The sequence below is a fragment of the Gallus gallus genome, chromosome 14, assembly GCF_016699485.2.
Source record: "Gallus gallus isolate bGalGal1 chromosome 14, bGalGal1.mat.broiler.GRCg7b, whole genome shotgun sequence".
NCBI lineage: Eukaryota > Metazoa > Chordata > Aves > Galliformes > Phasianidae > Gallus > Gallus gallus.
The window spans coordinates 8,828,666-8,851,636 of record NC_052545.1 but is presented as its reverse complement, the minus strand read 5'-3'; the positions used below and the strand labels follow the sequence as shown (position 1 = coordinate 8,851,636).

General features: G+C 45.1%; 3 protein-coding genes across 7 annotated transcripts in view; 1 reads left to right on the top strand and 2 right to left on the bottom strand.

Annotated features, from left to right (window-relative positions):
• SMIM10L1 (small integral membrane protein 10 like 1) overlaps window positions 1-1,561 on the bottom strand; it is a 47,306-nt gene extending 45,745 nt beyond the window's left edge. For all 4 annotated transcript variants that reach the window (XM_046900879.1, XM_040647923.2, XM_040647924.2 and 1 more), the window contains exon 1: window positions 1,259-1,561. In XM_046900879.1, the coding sequence (XP_046756835.1) occupies window positions 1,259-1,444 (186 nt within the window). In that variant the 5' untranslated portion in view covers window positions 1,445-1,561. The remainder of the gene's footprint in view (window positions 1-1,258) is intronic.
• CYTH3 (cytohesin 3) overlaps window positions 1-9,741 on the bottom strand; it is a 78,100-nt gene extending 68,359 nt beyond the window's left edge. The window contains exon 1 of the mRNA XM_046900877.1: window positions 9,627-9,741. The gene's annotated coding sequence lies outside the window, so the exon portion shown is untranslated. The remainder of the gene's footprint in view (window positions 1-9,626) is intronic.
• Window positions 8,724-22,592, top strand: RAC1 (ras-related C3 botulinum toxin substrate 1 (rho family, small GTP binding protein Rac1)). Of its 2 annotated transcripts, XM_015294138.4 has the most exons (7): window positions 8,724-8,912; window positions 14,988-15,059; window positions 16,426-16,543; window positions 18,423-18,479; window positions 20,122-20,184; window positions 20,673-20,832; window positions 21,002-22,592. In XM_015294138.4, the coding sequence occupies exons 1-7, from the start codon at window positions 8,878-8,880 to the stop codon at window positions 21,130-21,132; spliced, it is 636 nt and encodes a 211-aa protein (XP_015149624.1). In that variant the 5' UTR covers window positions 8,724-8,877; the 3' UTR covers window positions 21,133-22,592. The 2 variants fall into 2 exon arrangements, with proteins under 2 accessions (XP_015149624.1, NP_990348.1); NM_205017.2 differs by lacking the exon at window positions 18,423-18,479.
• Window positions 22,593-22,971: the final 379 nt, after the last annotated feature.

Here is a 22,971-nt window from a genome sequence, read left to right as displayed (position 1 = left end):
AAAGCGAGTTTGTAGCAAGCATCAAAGTGAGTCAGCAAATGAGCAGCCAGAAAGATTCATTGTGTCATAGTATGATTTTCCACTAACTGAAATGCAGCCTGTGGCTGATTAGAGGCTTAACATTAAAGGCAAACACTAAAGTTATCTTCCTGTAAACAGAAGCACATGCTGGAATCGGGGACATGGTGTGAAGAGCTTCCAAAGGAGCAGGTCAGAGTGCCCGCCTGCAGAGGGAAGGGTGCTGCTTGCACTGTGTCCAAATGGGGAGCTGATGTCATTACAAGAGAGCTATTCCATACCATCACAGATAAGAAGCAAAGGCAAGGCATTTTTAGCCACCAAGGTTATTATTGTGCTACGTGTGTAATTCTTGGCAATGTGGCTCAGGATCAAGCTTCAGCATTGTAGGACAAATGAGTCCCAAAAATAAAAACATGAGACACTGCATTCTGACCTCCCTTTTCAGCTTACCTCTCACACGTCACAGACTGCCACACTCATCTTTCAGCACTCACCCGCCAGCCAGATGTCAAAACTTGCATTGCAGCTGCATTTACGAGCAGAAAGCAAGCATCAGCCTTTGGCTGCAGCAGATGCCAGCTGGGAAAGCCCACAGCTTGCTTTTGTTGCCAGTAAAAAGCAAAGCTTTCATTTCAGCCCAAAACCGACAGAACTTCTATACAGCGCGAGAGCTGTTAATTAATGTCTTTAGGTCAGAGCTCGTTCAGGGAGTCCCATGTGGCATGGAAACAGTCTCAGCACAGGTGAGACACAAATTAAATCTGAGCTGTCATTTGTACACAGTGACATTATTATTTAAAACTACCCCTGTGTTTTCTGTTCTAATTGCTCTCGGTTTTGAGAAATTGAAGCAGGAAATTGTTCTATCACACGTCAGGATGTGTGTGTCGGTGATGCATTTACATTAACAATGACTGAGGAACGGGGAACAGCTGAGAGGAAAGTAAGGCGCGGCTCAGGGCAAGGTGCTGCCCGGAGGGCGGCGGGCACAGCCCACACTGCCGGAGCTCAGGAGCGCTGCGACCCCGCTGTCAGACACAGAGTTTGGGGGCCCTGCGAGGAGCCGGGAGGCGGATTCAGCGATCCTTGCGGGTCCCTTCCAAACCAAGCAGCTCTGCGGTGCGATGTCTCCAAGAGTCACGGCACGTACACCGCAGCCCCGCGCAGCCCCGGGCCGGCCGCAGGGCCCCCACACGGCTCCCGCCACACGGCTGACCCCGCCCGGCCCGCCGCCCACCTGCAGCCGCACGTTGAGCATCATGGAGGCGACGATGTAGAGGTACGGGAAGTTGATGCGGAGCTTCCAGGCCAGGTCGAAGAAAATGAGGAGGGTTCTGGTCAGCCCCTTGCAGAACACGCCATACGACCTGGCCGCGGCCGACTGGGAGAGCCTGGCAGCCAGGGCGGACAGAGACACCGCCATATACCCCCGCCGCGGCCCCGCCGCAACGCCCGGGCCCTCCTCCGCCGCCCCCTCCCCGCGCTCGGCGCTGGGTGTCGCCAGCGGGGAGGAACCCGCGGCCGCCGGCGCCCTGAGTGTGACGTTACCGCGGCACGCGACGCGACGCCCCCGCCTCTCCCCAGCGCGCATGTCTGAGGGAAGGGCGGGGCCTCGGGGGAGGCGCGCGCTGACCGTTGGAGCCCGCGGTGTCACCTCAGCGCGGCCGCTGTGCCTGCAGGGTAACGTGCCCCAAAAATAGACAACGAGTGCCGTGTTTGAAGATGTTGAATCTTAAGAAAAAAAGGCCCTTTTCTCTCAGCGCTGGTTTCCACTCAACTAGCTTTGGGTGACTGTAACATGAAACAGAGAAACTAACCTGTGGATGTAAATTCATGGTAAAATGCTGTTTAATTGTCACAGAATCACTCTGGCACACAGAAATCCCCATACAAAGTTGGATGTGCTCCAGAAAGTGCTGACAGTAGGTTCCTTTTTTCACTAAAATAGGCCATACGGTTAGTAAATTAGCCCATAATAGCAAGCTAGCAGCTGTGTTGATTTGGATCTAATTCTTTAATTAAACTCTGTGTCTGATGAAATAATCTTTAGCTTTCTGAGAAAGAAATGCACGTTGCAAAGATAGTGCAATTGAAGGCCAAGTAAGTGCTCTGAGTTTGTCACATCGGGGTTTGGAAATCAGCTGCTGCTTCAGGCAGTGGAACATCCCCAGAGACACCCCACATGTTCTGCTCTGATATCAGCTCTGTCATGGTGGTAAAAATCCTTCCTTTTCAGTTCAGACAGGACACTGATTGATGAGCAGAAGTTCAAAACTATTGATGTGCGCTTTGTAGCTGAGAGCTGCAGAAGTCGTTTCCCATCAATTCAATGCCATCTTTCCATTTTGCTCCCTAACCCTGACTCGCCTTTCTCGTGCATCAGACAAATGCACCCTTGTTGTTTAAGTCCTTTCATGTTTTATTTCATTCTGCCTAAATTTTCTCCTTAGGAATTCAAATATTAATTCCTCTGTTTGAAGAAAGAATATTGCTAATCAACGTTACTGACTTGTCATTGTTTCAAAAGATACTCTGAAGCTTTCTCAGCTTACAACTGTTGTGATGAGGAATAGTTTCTCACAGGCTTTGTGCAAGGGTTTCTCTGTCCTCCCTTAAGGCTCTTAAGTTACCATATTTCCAAAACAAGAGGAAAAATTAGGCCCCAGATGTACCTACTACAATAGACCACTATTATCTACCAGCATCCTCCTGTTTAACTGTCTGTCTTCTGGTTTTGTGACCACGTGTGTGCACAGAACAACCCTCATGCCTTTGGTCAGCTCTCCAGGCAAATACATTGTAGCTCAATATTTGAAGAAGAGAGAGCTTAGAGGTATTTCTACTTAGTTTCCTTCTGCTGTATTTTTTGTATCCGTTGCTATGTATGCAAAAACTGCATAGAACCATTGATAAAATGATTGTAAAACACTGAGATCATAACAGAAACGTGGCAAAGGGAGAAGTCTGATATTTTAGACAATAAGCCATTTTGTTCTCTTCTGTTCCTATAGTCTTCTGTACTCTTTTGGACTGAAAGTTCATTTAAAAAAAAAAAAAAAAAGAAGAAGAAAGCCAGATGGTTTCTAACAAACCTCTTCTTGTGAGTGGGTGTTTTGGGGCTGCAGGGAAAGTTGTCAGCAGCTCCGCAGGCTGTCTGCTGGTGCAGTGCCTGCTTTCCCCAGTGGTGATCAGCCTTGGCACCCCAGAACCCCAGGCACCCCTCTCAGAGTTTATTGTCCCTGCAGACAAAAGCACTCAGCTTGTTTTTTTTGGTTCATGCTGTTGCCTGGCTTTGAGCCCCCTCTCTACGAAATCTTTCAGAAAATCAGCTACACACCAAACTGCGGATTCTAGCAACAGTCCTGTCAAGTGTCACATGTGAGTGAGGATACTGACAATATGAACTACTCCTGCAGAAGCTACTGTGTACTGTGCAGCACTGTGCAGAGCTTGCACTGAGGAGCACTCATACTCCAACATATACAGTCTTACAAAGACGCAAGACCACATTTGAAACAGGTATTTTTCATCAGTGTAATAAATGCAAGACTAACATTAAATCAAATTAACTTGCTGCCAGCAATATGCAGAAATACCAGTCACCTAACTGCATCTCTTGCTGAAACAGTTGTGGTTGATCTGTGCCACCATTAACCTGGATTGTTCCACCAAAGGGACAATTTTCTAATTGTTATATTTAGGAACTGCAGGACAAACCAAGCAGTTTATTTTGGGACATCTTCCTCTTCACAGGAAGCGTTACTTAGCAGCATACCAGTGTACATTCCTTGGAAAAAAGGGGAAGTTTTTCAGCAAAAAAGTCTTTCAAGAGAGAAGTTGGTCTCTTCACACTCCTCCTGTCCTCAAGGAAACTCAGCACAGAAGGCCTGGTCCTTTAAACTAGTAACACTGAATGGGCTTAAGTCATGGTTAAACCTTTGTCCTCCTTTAAATTGGAGGGAATCTCCAGCTTACACATCTGTGTACTTCAGCGATGGCTCATTCACCTAACGGCATGATTTGCCCTCGGATGGCAGAAAGGCTTGTTTCCTTATTCATGCTGAGGTGTTTATGAGCAATAAAAAAAACCTGAAGGAGCACAGAGAATTCTCAGATCTTGTTAATTACTATATAATGGTGTCTCTATTCCAAAAAACTTACAGCCATGTACAGGGATTGCAATAAAGTCCCATTGCCTTCAACAACAGTTCTCACTGCACTAATCACTGTCTGTTACTGCTTGCTAAACATGAGGGTAGGCAGAAGTGAATGCAAAGCCTAACGTGGTTTTTGTAACTGAAATTCTTCACAGAAGAGGTATTTGTCAGAAGCTACCCAAGGAAAGTGCAGGGCTCATTTCAAGTGTATGTATGTACCAGCTACATCATCTGTGCTAACATCACATTGATGTGATGCATTTATTTTACAATGCCTCATTATTAATTAAGAGATTTATATATTAGCATTTTATTTTCATATTCCTTTAATCTGGTCTCTCTGTTGCAGCAAATGCTGACATTTAAAGCTGTGGTTCCTTCCTTATTGCTGGCATTGGTTCCTCTAGAGCAGACTGAGTACTAAATCTGAACAGTGTACACATCACATGCTATTACAGGGTTTTTTTTTCAAGGCTCAGGAAACTAGTCATGCCAAAAATGTCTGCCTGGAACATCTACAAAATGGTGCATTATTATTTGTAGATTATATTCTTCTCTAACATGAATTTCATGTCATTCTATCTCTCCGGCTGCAATGATCTCTGCAATGATCGTCTTATTTATTAAAACTGTACTCAATGTGGCAAAGGTACATAACAGAAGAATGTAAAGATCATGAAGCAGAAACCTTCAGAATCTTAGGCAATTGTATTAGGTGTGAATCTGAAGTGCTAACTGCTGACCGAAGAGCTTGAATAAGTCCTGTGCTGATTGAAAAGTGGGAAAGCAAAGGGGCTCAGTGAGTGACAGGCAGGACACAGAGCCAGATACTTCATGGATGGAATGAGAGTTCAGCAGGGAATTTCAGATGCCTCATTCTGTGAATAGAGATTTCCTTCTACCAGTTACAGTATCCCTAATACTGTATCATTAATGACCTGACTTTTACCACCAAGTCAAATGAGGATAAAATACTTAAGTTCAATCTTTTTAGACAAATCTTTTAGCTATTGTGAGATAAAAAAGCATTTGAAAACCTCATTTTTCTCCAGTCAAAGAAATCTCTCATTGTTTTAGGTCATATGTTGTTGGGTTTGTTTGTTTTGGATTTTCCTTTGCATCTGATTTTAATTTTAATACAAATGTGTAAGAGACAGTAGTGCAGCACATGCTGAAAACCTCATTCTGTCCTCTTATACTTTGTGATTCACCTTTGCTTCATGTAAAATTGGCTCCTGCATTTCTTCAGTCCGACCTCTAATTTCAAGTGTCTGTGAGCTACAATTAGAGCTTTTTGCCCCTACGAGAGCTGTAACACTCTCCGTAAGGCCACACTTTTACTTTTGATGCAGATATTTTAACATGCTATTTCCTGAAGACAAGCAAGCAGACCTGCTGTCAGCAGGAAGTGCCATCCAGGAGTAGGAGAATGCATCTATGAATCACTCTTAGGTGTTCTGGTTTTTTCCCTGACACATTTCCTTGTAGGTACAGCGTGTACTGGTACTTCCCTGCTTCTCTGCTTATTTACTTGTGGCTTTATTAATAAACTACTGCGATAAAGAGTACAGCAGTGGTTTGAAAGATGCTATAAAAGTGCAAAATATTATTGTCTCTGTAATGCTGTCATGATGAGTAAAACTTTCCAGTATTGCATCAGCGTGATTACCCTGCCACTCCCCATCCACAAAGGATAATAATCTTCCTTCGGTGCCAGCACACGCACAATGCACACATTCAGACTCCCAAACAGTTTAAATGATGATTTCCTCTCAATGTCCAAGAAAAACACTTGAAACAATTGCAACGGGTGACGGATGATAAGGTGAACAATATTAGGACTGACCTAAGCCTCAAAGTTATGGTTCATGACCTTATCAGAATTATGGAAAGGTTTATAACTGGTTATAGCTACTGCCATTCATTCTTTGCTTTTTGCATGCTCCTCTGTGAATTGCATCTGTAACTATTCTATATGCAATTCAGCAGAGCAACTATACTTACTAAGCTGGTTGTTTTTGCATTAAGATGTTTTTTAGTAACTTCTTACTCGCCTGCTCTGTCTTCCATCCTGTTCTCTAATTCTACATTTCTTTTACTTTGTCAAACTGTTTCTGTGTCTCCTTCTCCTTACAGTCTCGGGGGAAACAAATAATGTACCTGCAAACTGTTAAACATTATGCACCATGTAAGTGAGCTTTTTTCTTTCTAAAATACCTGTACTCTTCTTACTAGTGAAACAAAAATGATGCAAGAATAAATTGAAGCCCAGATGAAATGTACTAAAGTCTAGTAATAGAATAATAGTGCATTGCATACTGTAAGCAGCATGCACACAAGTAGCAGTTTGTCCTCCAGGGCATGTACAGAACACTTACCTGGAGAGAGATATCAATTCGGATTTCAAATTCAAAATATAGAACAATTCTGGAGTGAATAAATATATACAGATGTGGGAAAAACAGCATATGACAGTGACTGTCATCATTACCCAAACTGTAATACTGGTTGTAATAACTAACAGTAAATACTTATCTAGATACTTTCTAATATCAGCATCTATACATCCAATTAGAGTTGTCAATTAGAACATACTCAAAGCAGACTTTGTTTTAAAGTAAGTCATTCTTAGCAATGCTTAAAATAACTGATCTCAAAAGAATCAGAGCACTGAAAAGGAAACACATTAAAATATATTGCTTGTTTCATGACAGGATCATTAATGCCATTTGTGCTAATGTCAGTGTTTCCTCCATGATAGCTTTCATCCTTGTCTTTCTACGCTATTTTGTAACGATGTTGTAAATTTCATTGTGATTCTTTTTCATGAAACAAATTCCAGTCATCCATGTGGGTTACACTGGGCATAAAAGAAAGGGCAGAGGAATTGGAAGGTGGGGAAATCAGAAGTACTTTTACATGTCACTTGAAGCTTTCCATGCTCTGATCTCCTCAGGACCCTGACATAAATTAGGCAGTGTTCGTGTCTGCTCTATTTCTGTGCAGTATCTGAAAGGCCCCAGAAGCAGCTGTAGCAGCCAAGAGCAGCAGGAGCGCTGTGCTACTGCCCACACCTCGCTTCCGCAGCTCCGGGTGCTGGGTAGGGAAAGGTTGCCAAGTCTTTGGCAGAGCAGTCTGGGCTTTAAGGATATTCAGCTTGAATGACGACTCATTTCAGCTTCCATCTGCACCAGGGAATGTGGACATACAGGTTTTATAAAAACAGCCTTTCGTTTTTTCAGCGATAGTTACCATATTTTCCTCACTGACATGAAATATCTGAGAATTATCTTTGCCCACCAAAGGAAAATGGAAGAGAGTAAATATCATGGGATGCTCTGTCCACTGATGAGCTTTGGTTTTATGGTGGCCAAATAATTTAGACATGTTCTGAAATTAATAGGAGATAAATCACTGGAAACCCCCTGGGATGGCACCTCTGTTGGTTTCAGTGAACTGATGGTCACTCAGCACAAGAAGTGTGTGCTCGGGCCTCTTCCTCATGCTTGCTTTGATGGATGGCAACACAAGGAGAGTGGTGGATGTGTGCACCAGTCCAACCAGCAGCCTCTGCCAAGGAGAATAACAGCAAGTGTGGGAAGGAGAAGGCTCCTGGGGTCATTGGGCCTGATCTGCTTGACTTTTACTTCAACAGTTACAGGAAATAAATGGTTTCCTTAGGGCAAAAAAGAAACCCAGAGCTCTGTGCAGCCTGGCAGCCCCAGCATGAGCGGTCCAGACTGCCCCACCTGGGGAAGCTGGCTGCGCGCTGATCTGGCCTAAAACCCGCCAGCAGATTTAATTAATGTCGCAGCATGGCAGGAGGAGGGAGGGCAGCAGGAGGATCTGTCGATGGAAGGAAGCGTTCTGGCTCTGCACTGCTGGCACATGGAGCGAGAGGGGAAACGGGCATCTGTCCGCAGAGGCAGCCAGGAATGCCACAGGTTGTCCTTAATTTGAGTTGCATCTGCACAGTAAATCTGTACAGCAAACCTAACTCCACGTTGACACGTTTCATACGATATTATGCATCAGTTTGTGCACAAAAGCCTTGTGGAAGATGGGCCTGAGGAGTGTTGAAAGCAGGGATTCCAAAATGGTGTCCAAAAGGAGTGTTTGGTTTGAGAGGTTTGCGGCCATGCGGCAGTACGGGTGCCAGGCCGCCACACCAGAGAGCCGGGGCCAGGGCGGCATTCTGCCCCGCGGCCTCACGCGTACGGTGTGCAGGCAGGAGCCGCGGCACAGCCCCCCCGGTGGGCGAGCACACCGTGCCCACAGCCCGTCCGGGCAGTACCGCTGCGTGACACCGCATTTCTGTAAGGCTCTGTGCGATTAGACGGCAGCAAAACAAAACGGGATCAGCCCCTGGCGCAGAGCCGCGGGCGGCGGTGGAGCCCGGCACGGCCGCTCCGGCTCCGACGGACGGAGAAACCCGAGCGGCGGCGCCGCAGCGGCTCCGGGGAGGGAGGAGCGCCCCGAGCGGGCCCGGAGGCGGGGCGGCGGCCGCACGGAGCCCGGCCGGATGTGAGCGGCCGCTTCCTGTTTCCCGCAGTTCTCTCTCCCCGCCGTGGGTGGTGGCCGCTGCCTCGTCCCCGCTCGCAGGCACAGGGCGGAGGCGGCCGCGACACTCTGCGGAGCCCTCCGCCGCCGGCTGCCTTCTCGCGCGGCGCTCCCCGCCCCGCCTCGCTCAGCAGCCACGATGCAGGCCATCAAGTGTGTGGTGGTGGGCGACGGGTGAGTGCGGCCCCGCGGACCCCTTCGGTCGGGCCCGAGCCCCGCCGGATTCCGAGGGCGGGGGGCGGCCCAGGGGTGGGGGGCGGCGCGGGGACGGGCGGGGGGCGCCGGCCGCTTGCGGGCGGGGGAGGGGAGCGAGCGGGGGCCGGGCGGCGGCGCCGCTGCCGGCAAATGGTGGCTCCGGGAGAGGCGGGCGGAGCGCGGCCAGCGCGGGCCCGAACGCAGCCCCAGCCCAGCCCGCTCCGCGTCGTGGCGGCGGGTGGTGCCGGCCGAGGCGGCTGCGCGGGGCGGGGGTGCGCGCTGTCGGGCGGGGCGCTGCGGGGCTGCGGGCTGTACGGGGCCGCGGCGCGCCGGGGAGGAGGCAGCGCGTCGCGGGGGGGTACGGGCAGAACGGCGGGAGGCGGTTCGTACCGCGTGAAACATCTTCCGCGAAAGCGACAGAGTAACGAACTCATATCGCTGGATCTGTTTTTTGCTTCAAAACGAAGCGAAATCTGTTACGCTCCAATCAAACCTTAAACGCGTGTGAGCAGAGCGCTTTCCTGCTCGCATGGCTCCTGTATGGCGAGGCTCCTGGCTGCAAGAGGCTGAGAAAGCAGTTGAAACCCAACTAATTAACATCATGCTCATCTGTAAATAACTGCTATGCCTACAGCACTCTGAATGTGATTAGTTAGAAACAACTTCTTAGGATCAGGTTAGCACTAAGCTTACCTGTTGGATTTCAGTGTAAGCACTGGAATTGTGATGGGGTAGGAGTTTGTGTTTGCTGCTTCTCAGTACTCCGCCGTGTGTTGCCACTGACCCAGAGGCGTCCTTTCTCTCTTCTGCTGGGTGCCAGAGCTCAGGGCAGCAGTGCAGGGCAGCTGAACAAGGCGTGGCTTGTGCAATTCCGCCGGGTTTTTTTCTCCCTTGGTAGAAACAAAAATCCCAGTGTAGGCCGAGCATAATTGGTGTCACAGCAAACCTCTGCGGATGACAGAGGGCTGTAAGTGTCGCTGGATGGCCTTGCTGCTGTCTCTGTAATTGAATGGTGGATTAACCTTCAAGTTACTTGTGTGTGGCTGTGTATTTTTCAGCAAGACTTGACAGCTGTTAGAAAGATAAACTTAGCTCATGTAGCCAGTTTGTTCTGCCTGCTCTTACTGTGCGAGGTTTTGAGCAGTATGAGCACGAGTGTACTGAGTGCTTGGTCATCTGACAGAGACTTGTCATAGTACTGTAATTAACTGATGGTGGGCAGCGTGGCTGCAGGCAAGTCTTTTGGTTGCGTTGATTTTAAAAACGACTAAAATCACTTTTTTTAATTGTCAGTTTTTAAAGTTAATTAATGTCTGTGGCAGTGCTGTAAATAAATGTGGTGCATTGAGGCTTGGGGGGAGAAATGTTCTGCTTGTTTCCTCTGCTGGGTTGGAGAGCTCAGTACAGACAGTGCGTTACTCAATGATTCACCCAGCAAAGCAGTTCTTTTTTGTCTCTTGCTTTGTAAACTACTCCTCTTCTAAATGCCTTTAATGCTCTCGTACTGGAAATGAGAGTGTGTCATCCTACCCAAGTCCTATACGTATGTGTGAACAAAACACAGGATTTAGTGGGCTTTCCTTCCTCTACAGTTAGGAGCACGTACCTCTTAGGATCCCATTGAGCTACCATTGCTCAGTTTTGGTATCTGTTAATTGTCCTCTGCTGGGATTTTTAAATATTTTATGGTGTTTCTCTGCTGTTGCTCCAGAAGTGAAGGCACTACAGGCATTCTCGTAAATGCGTAATGTTTGGCTTAGATAAGGCTAAAAGCTCCAGTGCTTCAGGAAAACAATAGAAGTTAAAGATTTGCTTGTATGACACAAAACTTAGGTGCTGATTTAGGTACCCCATGGAGATCCACTGGGAACAAAATAGAGCTGTGGATGTACCTGTGCAGCCTTTAACATCTATAAAGGTGGTTTCTGATACGTAAGCTCTGTTCTTAGGGCTCTGACTGATATCTTTTTAGAGCTCTGATTTGGCTGAAAAACACAGCATGTATGCTGGTTGTGCAATCTCGTTTTGCCCTTGTTTTCATCTTCACTGTGAGGATTGTTAAGGGGAAAATAAATAGCAACTGTTGCTTGTGCTTGTTGAAGATGCAGAGCAGTAGGAACATGCAGGACGGATGGAGAGCACTGCGCTTGGATAATAAGGGCAGGAGTTGCTGCTGACTGACACTTATAGAAAGCACTGCTAGAAGTTATTTTTAGCAGCTTTTGTTTTCACTCTGAAAAAGCAGCTGTTAAGTGGTATGAAATCTCAAGTGATCTCGTGTAACGCTAGGGGAAGTTCTGCGCTTTGGAGAAACGATTATTAGGTGCCGGAGAAATGGCCAACTTCATGCTCTCTTGGACGTGCTTTTCATTGTAAAAGTATTGTAAGAACCAGAGAGATTAATTAAGAGTTCATGTTTGGAATTCTGCTCGCTTTGAGGCCTTGCTAGCTAAGGATGTGCTGCTTGATCTGATCACTTGTCAAGAGGAAGGGGGTGATGGGCTCCTTACCAAGTTCAGGGCGAGGTTCTGAGCACCTCCACTCTCCAGTGCCACCTTTGGAGAGCACAATGACTCCAAGTGTAGGAGCTTCTGTTATTGCACTTCTAGAGCTTAAATTAAAAACTGGGTGGTATTGGAAATGCTGAGTGGCATATTTGGGAGATGGGTGTCACAGTGAGAAAAGCAGCTCATGTGGAAAAGCGGCATCTATCTAAACCTCCGCTGTGGCAAAAATATGGTACTTTCTGTCCAAGGACAGTGCTGGTGATGTCCCATCCATGGCTTGATGTGAGTGGAGACCTGGGCTGTGCAGCACGCCTTGGGTGGAGCTGGTTCACACAGCCGAGAAAGAAAGGAATGATGTTGTCAGAGGCTTTCAGAGGGCTGCCACCTGTTCGCAGATATCAGCATTTCTGGAATTAAAACAGCAATTACTTCAGCTGGCCTCTGCCTCCATTCCCGTGGCTGCAAACAGCAACTAAATTCACACAATTGGGTTTTAGTCACAGGAGAGGAAGAGAGTGGAGCATCTGTGCGGCTCTGGTGCTTGCAGGATGGAGGAGATGCTGGCACAGGTCCTCTGATGGCATTCTGAGCGTGTCACGTACGTGTCTGCCAGCAGCAATAATGTGGGGAGCTCTGCAGAACCACTTGGTGTAAGAAAGGGCTGGCATTCCAGGAACACACACATGCGGTTTTACGAAGACTGATTCTTGGAGGGTGTCAGAAAGCAATTCACTGCTGTGTTTGTAAGTCCTTCACTTACTGCTAAAGTCTTTAAAATGTTGGATTTCTGTTGGCTGTGTTTTTAATTGCAGTCAGATGTTATCAGTTTATTTGATGCAATCGTGGGTGGACAGAGCTGTGATTAAGTAGTTGCTCGAAATTTTGTTATGACTAAGTTTGGTTTGGAAGTATCTCAGTGTCATAGTCTTCATGTACGAGGATTTATACTTCGCCAAATAAGTGCAGTTCTTTCTAAGTTCCTTATTACAGAAGTTGGTAAGCTTAGAGAAAAGCTGTAAGAACTTAGAGGTTGTGCTTCATTGCAAAGATAGGTACTGGAGTTCATTTTGAAGATCAGTAACTGTAATATCCGATTCGTGGGGCAGTGAGACAAAGCAAGGGAAGCAGGAAGCTTGGAATGGAGCAAGCCTGAAACAGGGCTGTTGAACGTGTTTTTTCTTGTTTAAGTGACTGCCTGATTGTGCTGCAGATACACGCTGCAGGCAGGCACTTCTGAGCATGGAATGAAACCTGTCACCACCTCCCTGCGCTGTTCTATTAGCCAGAGCAGACTCACCGGTTTCAGAGCAGGGTGAGCAAAGAAGCCTGAGCACTGAGACAAGTTCTTGGGCCTCTGCTGAAAATGTTAAGTTCCACATGAATTTGTTAGAAGCTTGCGTTGTCTGTAATGAACCCACTGGAAAGTGAAGCATCAGACCAGGCAGGTTGTGGAAGCACGTGAGCACATAGGTTGGAGCCGCAGGAAGTTTCCTAAGGAGTGTGCTCCTTGCTGCTCTCAGTGTTTGAGGGTTTTCATGTTTGTCCTTCATCGGCTGGACTGGCAGAGCCTGCTTTATAGCTTGCTGACAGCAGTCAGCAGCACGCTGTGGCTGATGGAAGCGGCCCAAGGATGTGAGCAGCAGGTTGTCCTTAGGGGGGAGTGCAGAGCTCCCCCCCCGTGTATGACTTGTTAGCAGTCAGCCGAGTGTGCCTGCGAGGGGGACAGCACGGGATCTCCTCTGCTGGCAGCTGTTAAGCCAGCTTAGCTGTGTGGCATGCTGCTCCTGGATTTCTCCCACAGAAGTTTTTGTGTGATAAATCTCTGTGCTGCTCTGTGTGTGTGTTGAGCGTGTTGCTACAGGAAAACGTCCACAGGCCGTACTTTGCTACAGCTGAGGAAAATTCTGGTGTTCAGTTCTTCCAGCTTGGTACAGGAGGGTGTATGCTGGAAGAAAAAGAAGAATGTCAGATCGTGTTTCCTCAGGGCAGGTGTGAAAAGCAGTGCAGGAAACTGCCACTGTGTGCTGTGATTAGAGAGCGGCAGGTGGGATGTTCTGCTCAGGAACAAAAGCACAATTAAGAAATAGGCATGGAGGATAAAATCAGTGGCATTACTGTGCACAGTGAGGCAGCTCCTCTTTCATGGCTTGAATGCGTGTGGTGCTGTTGTCAGGGGTTGCCATGGCCTTCCTGGGCTAACTGCACTGAGCTGCTGTGTAACGCTCCTTAACCTGCCTTAAACTGTGAGTCACTAGGTAAGGCTGATTGCTTAATGCTGAGTGTTAAATGATTTTAAATAGTGTTTTGAAGTTGATCTTTGGTATATGAAGTAGCAATCCACGGTTCTCCAGAAAGAAAAGAAATGCTATGATTCAAATGTAAAATAGTTGCTAAAATTCAGATCTGAACGCCTCAGTGGTTTGCAGCAGGGGAGCTCCGAGCCCATGACTAATGCTCATTTCTGAGAGTTGTCATCTTCTGCAAAAGTGAAAAGCTTACAGGGTATTTATAGCTGTAGCATTTGGTTTCTGGTAGTACTTTTTTTGTTGTTAATACTAGCTGTGGTTCTAGACTAAAGCTTTCGTGAGTTCCTTCAGCTTATGATAGACTCGAATCAGGAGGCTTGAGAGTCCAGCCTGCTGCTAACAGCAAGGTTTGTCTGTATGTACAGTTAGGTTGGGAAGTTCCTACTGGCTTGCTTCAAGGGTGTCGAGAGAAAGTTGTCAGTGAGGCAGCGCCAGTTTCCTTGTGCAGGAGTGTGTCTGCGAAGGGCAGCCGGGTGGGCTGTGGGGCGGTTTGGGTGCTGTCTTCTGGAAGGAACTGTGAGCACAGTGACCTCTGGAATCCCTCACACCACTAAAGGACTGTGCTTGAAGTGAGGAGCCAGCACAGGAACCAAGCTGCAGCCCATTTAAAAAGAAATCCAATTTCAAGCATTCTGATCCTTCGGTTCAGTTATGTCCCTCCTTTGATGTCTGAGCATAGATGAGATGCGAGGATGGGAGGAAAGTGAATCGCTTGCTGCTGGCGTTGTGGCAGAAGGCTGGACAGAAGCTCATGGTGCTCCTGCTGGTTTGGGGCTGTTTGGAGTCACATCTGTGGGTCAGGGTTTGGTGTTGGGAGCTCCTTCCGCAGTGTTGGAATGCAGTTTATCTGTAAGGCAGCCAGAGAGTGCTTGCGTGGTTGGTGAATGCATGCCAGGTGTCACTTTGCACCAGCAATAAACATCGTGAGGATTGCCATATGTATTGTTCTCACATAGGCAAAGATAATGATGTGCTGAGAAATCATATGTTTCAAGCTTTCTTCAAACTCATGTAAAATAAAACAAAGGTAACAGAATGGATGTTTATATTAGCTGTGCTTCCACTAGCAGTAACCTTAAGGCTATAGCCTCTTACTTGTTTTTTTGTGCAATAGTTTCTACTGGCACTCTAAATTGTTCCTTAGGTGACTGGGCGTAATTACTTTTCTTCCCTAAGAGGAATATTGTTGCTTGCTATTTAAGATGAATGTTCTTTACATGTAAACTTTCTCTTTTTTGCAGTGCTGTAGGTAAAACATGCCTACTCATCAGTTACACAACCAATGCGTTTCCTGGGGAATACATACCCACAGTGTAAGTACTCACAAGATTCTAAAAACATTTCTGTCAACTTGATGGTGCTTACTGCTGGTCCAGCCCTCACTGAGCCACCTGAATTGCCTGCACACACAGCTCAGTGCCATCATAACATCTGGCTGAGCATCTGCGTGTGCTGCAGGGGAAGTAAGCCGGGCTGCTGTTAGCATGGCTGTGGCAGCACTTGCTCCAGTGAGTGGCTTTGGCTCTCCCTGAACACAAGGCCACCTCAACTGGGACGGGTATTAACTGACACTTTGACAGTTGCCATTCTTTCTGACAGTGACATGTTATTTCTGTACTAAGTAGCAGGGTCAAACAGCTTCTAAACAAAGTATTTCTATGCTTTATGTGACTACAGATGATTTTTTTTCTGTTCCTTCCCCTCTTGTGTATGTGTTAGTGCCAGTCCTGTGCTGAGCTGGCCACAGCTCAGTGGCTCCTCAGACATTGTTATGGGAACTCATCTATTTTGGTACTTCCCACTTTCTTGCATGGAAGAACTTGCTGGTATCGGTATTAGCGTGGTTCCCTTTGTGAGGGCCTGCTGGGTGGCACTTCATACACAAGCAGCTTCCCCACCCTTAGCAGATGTCTCTGTAAAGTGTATTTGTCTAACTTGTTCTCTGTAAGTGCTGATGAGAGATTTCTGATGACTTTAGTAACTCTGAGGGCTTCTTGTCTTAATTACTCCTGTTTCCTTTTTTTTTTTTTTTTTTAAATCTTAAACTTAGATTTTTGTGTTATATTATGCACATGTTCCTGCTGAAATTAGTTTGCTCTAAAACACTAAATGGTGTCTACAGCAGTGATGAAAATCACACTTCTACTGGTTCCTGGTTATTAACTTTGATATTTTATTAGAGGATTTTTGGGGTGTTTTTTGATGAGCAGGATTATGGGGAGGGTTGTTAGTTTCATTGTGTTGGTGTGTTTTTGTGGTACCTTGCCTGCCATTGTCTGTAAGGATTCCTTGGTTACTGCTGATGCATCTGCTATTCTATATCTCAGAGAAAGGCACAGGTGCAGTCACTGTTCAGTGTATCACTAAGACCAACAGTGCTTGCTATGTGCATCGCTTGCTTGGCTCTATCTCCTGGGATTCACAGTACTTCTCTCAGAAGAACAACGAAAGTGATAATGTCTGCTCAGACTGGACCACATCTGGTCTGTGTACTTCTTCCTTTTACCAGATACCAGACTCGGTATTTAAAGTATTTAAAAAACTTTATCTGGGGAGCAGAAGGATGCAATAAGTGTTCTCTGTTACAGCTTTCCTAATCAGGACTCTGCAGGAAGAAATGCTCAGGTACCCAATTTTACTGCAAGCAAATGCAGCTAGCTTTTAACTTTTATTTTTTAGCTTTGACAACTACTCTGCTAATGTAATGGTTGATGGCAAACCAGTCAATCTGGGCCTGTGGGATACAGCTGGTCAAGAGGACTATGACAGACTACGCCCACTCTCCTACCCCCAAACAGTAAGTACTGGTGTGAAACCTAAGAAGGTAGACAGCTTGAAGCTGTGCTGGAGATGGAGCATCTGGAGCTGTATTTCTTACAGCTTTATTAAGGTACTTGTTGCGTGGAGGCTGAAGGACGGTAGCTTGCTGTAGCAAGAATCCTTGTGTGTACAGCTCTATAAGTGTTAAAATTTACACCCTTGGGTGTTTGTGTGCATTGATGCATGTTGGCTTTATGTAGTTGCAGTCTCAGAATTAACTAGAATTCTTGATTAAAAGAGGAAAAAAACGGGGGGGGGGAGGGGGAACAAAAAAACCTGAGTTGTCCCATCAGTGAGTCCATTGATATTAAAGTTAGCGTGCCTGCCAGAAGTGGGGTTTGTTTTGTTTTCAGGCATGATGCTTGGCTGCAACCTGACACTGTCACTGCTAAGCACTTGATACTGTTTAGCCTCTGTGCAGATGTACTAAATGTGAAAGAGGCAGTCCTGAATGAAGATCTTAGTGGTATTGACAGAGGCTGGGTTGTGGTTTTCAAATCTTCTTAACCCCATGGCTACTTTCTTACTTACTGCAGTTCCTGCTATGACATTCATACAAACGTGTTCGTTTGCAGTGCTTGCAACTGGCCAAGTCCTGGCTGTGCACTGTTCTTCCTTTTACAAAGAAAATGCTGAAGTAATCTGCCCTTTCTTTCCAGTGTGACTTCAACTGCAGTTGGTCTTTGCAGAGGTTGGTTTTCTGGTCAGTTTAGAGCAGTTATGTCCATCTGGTGCTGGCATCCTTTCAGTAAAGAAAGGTGGTAACTTGCAGACATTATCAGCATTGATTACTGCTGTTGTCAGCTGTTGTTGACAGTTAATAATTCAGTGTTAATAATGCTAAATGCAGATTTGTTCTAGTTATTCTACGGCATAACTGCTCTCCTGAATAACGAGAATCTTATTTAACGAACTCTGTAATTCTTTTTTTAGTAAGCTTGTATTAATTCACATTTTTCCTTAATTCCCTGCTCACTAACTCATAAATGTAGGCCTCCCCTTTGGCCCCAAGATGGATGTGAACCTGCCAGATGTAGGCACTTCTGACTGAGATGTCAGAACTGTCTGCCTTTCCTCATCAGAGAATAAATGGAAATTTTCACTAAAATTTAAATATATATTCTGGATACTTAGGAGAACTTCAGGTTTGCTTAAAATCTTCAATAAAAAAGTACTGCAGGGTAGAAAAAAGTGTCTTGAAAGATCACTCAATGTGGAAAAGCTGATGGCAAAGGAGGATGTTGTTCCTCCCCAGTGCATGTGCGTGTTGTCAGCCTGCTGAAATAGCTGTTGCTTTCTAACAGCCTGCAAAAGAATTCCATGTCAATCTAAACATTCTTTTTGGAAATCTCTTTTGTACACGCACGTCTAACTGATAAGCAAAGGTCTGCAATGCTGTCACTACTCAGCTTGTATGCTTTCTTACAGCAAAAAGGGGAAAGATAGGGTGTTCTGTCTTGAACTTATCATGGTGCAGTCTTCAGCTCCTAGAGCTGTGCAGTAAGGCAATATTGAGCAGCACTTAAAGGCCAAAACCCACACAACTCTCATTTAAAACAAGCAAGCATCAGAATGGCTAACCTTGCTTCTTTTCAAGAGAAGAAACCAAAAGGCAAATTAATGAGGATTTTTTTTGTATGGTGCTTGTTCTTCCAAGTCACATTTGACAATGCAGACCAACACAGGTATATGGGAAGCCTGGCAGCCAGGTTTGGGTGCAGGTGGTTGGTTGTACTGAATTGCAGGGCAGAGACAGAAGGGCAGGTTGTAAATACTTGTGAGCACCAATAGCTGGTGAAGAGAACAGTTTCCCTGACATCCATTTTAGGAGTAACGCTGTCTCGTACTGTTATTAGGTTGGAGGAACCAATGGTAAGAATATATCTTCCAGTCTGACAGATCAACCTATTGCCGTATGTAACTCCATAAGTAAACTTCAGTTCCAAGTTCTGTCATCTCGTCTTGCTTACGACAGTGATAAATTGGCCCCTATCTTTTTTAACAAACTACTTTTCTTGGAACTAATCGTAGATCTGAGAACTCCATTACTGCATCTCTTTACAACTTGCTAAGACTGAAGCATTTCTCACAAATAAAAGGCACTTATTCCTGTTGATTGAGATTGGTAGTGTGTGAGACACCTGAAATCTTGCAATAAGCCCTCCAGGTCACACCAATGTTTGATCTCTGGAGACAGTGAAGGAGAGAGTCTGCATAGCGTGCAGAGCTTCAATCACCACAAACTTGCAGAATTGGAAAACAGAAGTAGTGGCCATAGTATCACATTATTTGATGTTGGTTGTTTCTTTTTCTGGGCTGCTGCTCTGGAAACTTGTTGGGGTGATGCATGAACACCTGGGTTGCAAGTGCTTAGCAATGCAGATGTCAGATGCTGACCTAACAAAAAATGCCTTGAAATGCAGCACAATCAACTAACATTCTGAAATGCCTAATTCTTTAACACGTTTGATGCTGGAGTAAGTAAGTCTGGGTGCAGAGGAAGGCTGGGGAAAGTTGAGCCTGGTTGAGATGTGTTTATTGAATTTGGGGTCATACAACAGAACTGACCTCATCTAGTTGCACAGAGTGAATTTATGTGATTAATTGGAATGCTTGTAGATGGCTGTAATAGACCTTGTTGCTTTTTGTGTTTTCTTAATGTACTGTACAGCAGTTAGCAGAAACATTTGCTGTGTGGCAATTGCACACAATCTTATTTAGAATCTTTGCTTTCAAGTGAAAGGCAAGATGTGCAAGTTCCCTAAAGGAGCCCACTTCTCTGTCTATGCTTTCTCATAGTTTGGAAATAGAAGAATGGAGGCAGTGCGATCTGAGATTTTTAATACCCTTCTCAATCCTAGTTTTGTTACAAAGAAGTTCTTAAATTTTTTATAGTGATACTCAGCAGAATTAACAGTAGTAACAGATTCTTCTGCCTTTGGCATGAAAGTAATGGTTGTGGAAGCTGATGTTGTGATTTTCTGTTTTTTTCCACTCAACAGCTATCCACTGCTTTTGCAGTTTAAGATTACTTTGGAGTACATTAATAGTATATTTTTTTCAGAAATTGGTGCTGCTGGTAATGCTTTGTAACAACCTGTGCTGAGGAGTTTGGGGTCTTTTAAGGGCTAAATTGCTTAGAGATCAGTATAAGCACCCATCCCCAGTTCAGATGCCAGTCTCTTGCCTCTTCAGTGCTGTGTTTGTCAGGGAGCTCAAGCATTTCTAAATGTCAGTAAGAGAGAAGGAACATTTTGGGCAATAAACCTGCAGTGCAGCGATGTTAGTTTGGCTGTTGGCTACTGCAATAGCTGATTATGAACTTGATTACAATCTACTTGTTTCCCTCCCCACATACCTCTTCTGCCTCTGCTTGTAGTGGTCTGGGAATGGATTTCCCACGCGGAAAGCCACCTCTGATTGTTGCATCCAGCTGTGTCCGACCTCGCCTTGCAAGTTGTGGTACAGATGGTGGGGGTGCTGATCTCTTCACAGTGATGCAGTTTTTCCAGAGGTTCATCTGCCAGGCTAACTTCTGTCCACCTTGTTTTTTAGGATGTCTTCTTAATCTGCTTTTCCCTTGTGAGTCCTGCTTCCTTTGAAAATGTCCGTGCTAAGGTAAACATAAGCTGGTATCATTTTGTTGTTAATTTTACAGTGGTTTGAAGAAAAAACAAATGCATGTAACAGTTAGGCTGGCAGCACTGTTCTGTCAATCAGCCACCATTCAGATACCTGCTCCACTGCTGTTACATCTCTTCATGCCCTTTGGACACCTGAGCCTATGGCAGCGCGGTCACAAAGGAGAGGTGGTTGCCATGGGTGGGGGAAGTGCAGGTCAGGGTTTTTCCAGCGCGGAGAAAAGATACAGCCTTAATTGGATGATTTCTAAGTATATGGAGGTACCTGTGTTGGCATGAATAAAGAACGGTTTTGCAATTGTATGCTTTTTTTAAAATTCCATCTTAAAGAGCTCTTATGTTCTCCCCTTTTGTTCTTTGACACTTGAAAGTGTCATGAAAGGCTCTGAGCTTTACAGTTGTACTGTTGGAGAACCTGCACAGAGCTCTGCCTGCACAATGACACTGTTATTGCTTTCTCTGCAGTGGTATCCTGAGGTGCGGCACCATTGCCCCAACACTCCCATCATTTTAGTGGGTACCAAACTTGATCTCAGAGATGATAAAGACACTATTGAAAAACTGAAGGAGAAGAAGCTGACTCCTATCACCTACCCACAGGGCCTTGCCATGGCAAAAGAGATAGGTATGGCTGCAATGGGGCTACTGTGGGCTTGGGCCTAACTTCTGTTGGTGGAAGATACTGCAGTGTAATTAATAAAAATGCCAGGCTTTTGTTGTGAAGTTAACTACAGAAGCAGTGCTTTCTGTAACTCTGGAGAACTGCTTTGTAACTGCCCCCCTACTTCCCACAGGTGCAGTGAAATACCTAGAATGCTCAGCACTTACACAGCGAGGCCTCAAGACAGTGTTTGACGAAGCTATCCGAGCAGTTCTGTGCCCCCCGCCTGTAAAGAAGAGGAAGAGAAAATGTCTGCTGCTGTAAAGTCACCCTCCCCCACCCCTCCAAACCCTGTGCTTTGCTCAGAACAATGGAGCATTCACATTCAATGCCAAGTTTGTCTATTATAAATTAGTTCTCTTCCATAAATTTTTGAACCAATCAACAATTCCATGGTTTCGTTTGTTTGAAGTATGAAAGTTCCTTTTCATTCTACTAAAAGCAAAATCCTAAAAGACAAACCTATATAAAGCCTTATTTTTAAAATCTTATTCTTGCTCAATTACTTAAGTGTTGCCAAACTATCTGCTGAACTAAGTTGTGTTGTTGTGCTAGGAACGAACACTAAGCACTAAACTCTTTTTTAAAGATTCTTCTTGAAAATGACTCTAATTTCTGTTAGGAAATGCGAAAACACTTTCTAGTTTTTCACAGTAACAGTACCATATAATTAGCAAAACACTGCAGTCCAGCGTTTTACTATTAAATGTTTTCTCAACCCAGGGTCATTACATAGCATTGTATATTGAACCCAAGTCACTGACAATGACTGACAACCTCGAGTCACAGTGTAAAATGCTTTATCATTGGTAAGGGCTTGGTTGCAATCTAGTTCTTGCTGCTGTGATATAAAAAAACAAAACCTGTTCTTACTGAAGTGTATTTAGTCCTTTTGACAGCATTGTGTTGTGATGAAACATTGGCTTGGATCAACTGATAGTGCCAGACAGTATTTTGACACTGTACAGATCAGTTTACACTACACTGCCAGAGTAGTTGAAATTGAGTCAACTCTACTTAAGGTTAAAATTGGTGACTGCTTCCCCAGGTGTGCAGTAGTGGAAGAGAGGTTGGTGTTCATAGGTAAATTCCTTCGACGTTCATGTAGGGCATTCATTTAGCTAGTTTTGAACAGTCATTCCCACACGTTGTGTAGTAAATGCTTTTCTTGTAGAATCTCTTCTTACTGAGCAATAGAGCTTGTATTTTAAAACCTTTCTGATGATAGATTTTTTTTTTTTAGCGAAGTAGAATGATCAAGCATAGCCTTCTTCTGTTCCTGTTATTTCCAGCCCAGTAAGTTATGCTTTCTGAGGAGCTTTTAGTCTATTAACTAGGTGTACAAATCATGTGAAGCAGCTTTACACATCTTAGTAATTTTTATATTTTAGACCTCTATAATCTATGAACCTTCTCAGATGTCACTATTTGCCAGATATCCCCAACACTGTAGCGTTACTAATGCAGACAAGTGTTCTTTGTCACCTCCATGTCCATGTGCAGCATAGGTTGAGTAATGGTTACTTGGGTCTGTGAGGTTCTGTAAACTAGTGCTAATGTTCTGTACATCCTCAGCTGGCAGGAATACAGTGTTGAACTACACCCTTTCGACCACTAAAGCAAAACTTAAAAGTTGCAAAATTGTGAAGTTTTTACATTGATCTTTTGCTAATGCAATTAGCAGTATGTTTTGCATGTATGACTTAATAAATCCTTGAATCACATGTGGTAGTAGCGTTGAGTTTTTAAGCAAGCTTTCTCTTGCTTGTAGCACTATGTACAAGCAGCAACTTGGGCTATGTGGGTCCTCAGTCTATTTGTGCTGAATAGCCACAGGCACTTTCAGTGATGCTCTGATGTTACAAACCAGAATTAAATGCAGTACTTACCCCCGCTTCTTCAGCAGCCCTGCACGATCATTTGAGTTGCTACTCATCCCATAGCATTTTAAAGATTGTGAGAACCAGGGGAAAAATGCACACAACAGAAGTTATTCAGCTTACTATATGCAAAAGAAAGTTGATTTTTTTTTTTTTCCTCTAATACTTGGGGGTGTTTTTGAAAGCTTGTAAAAGGGTGGCTCCACTCCAGTGAGTGGTTAAC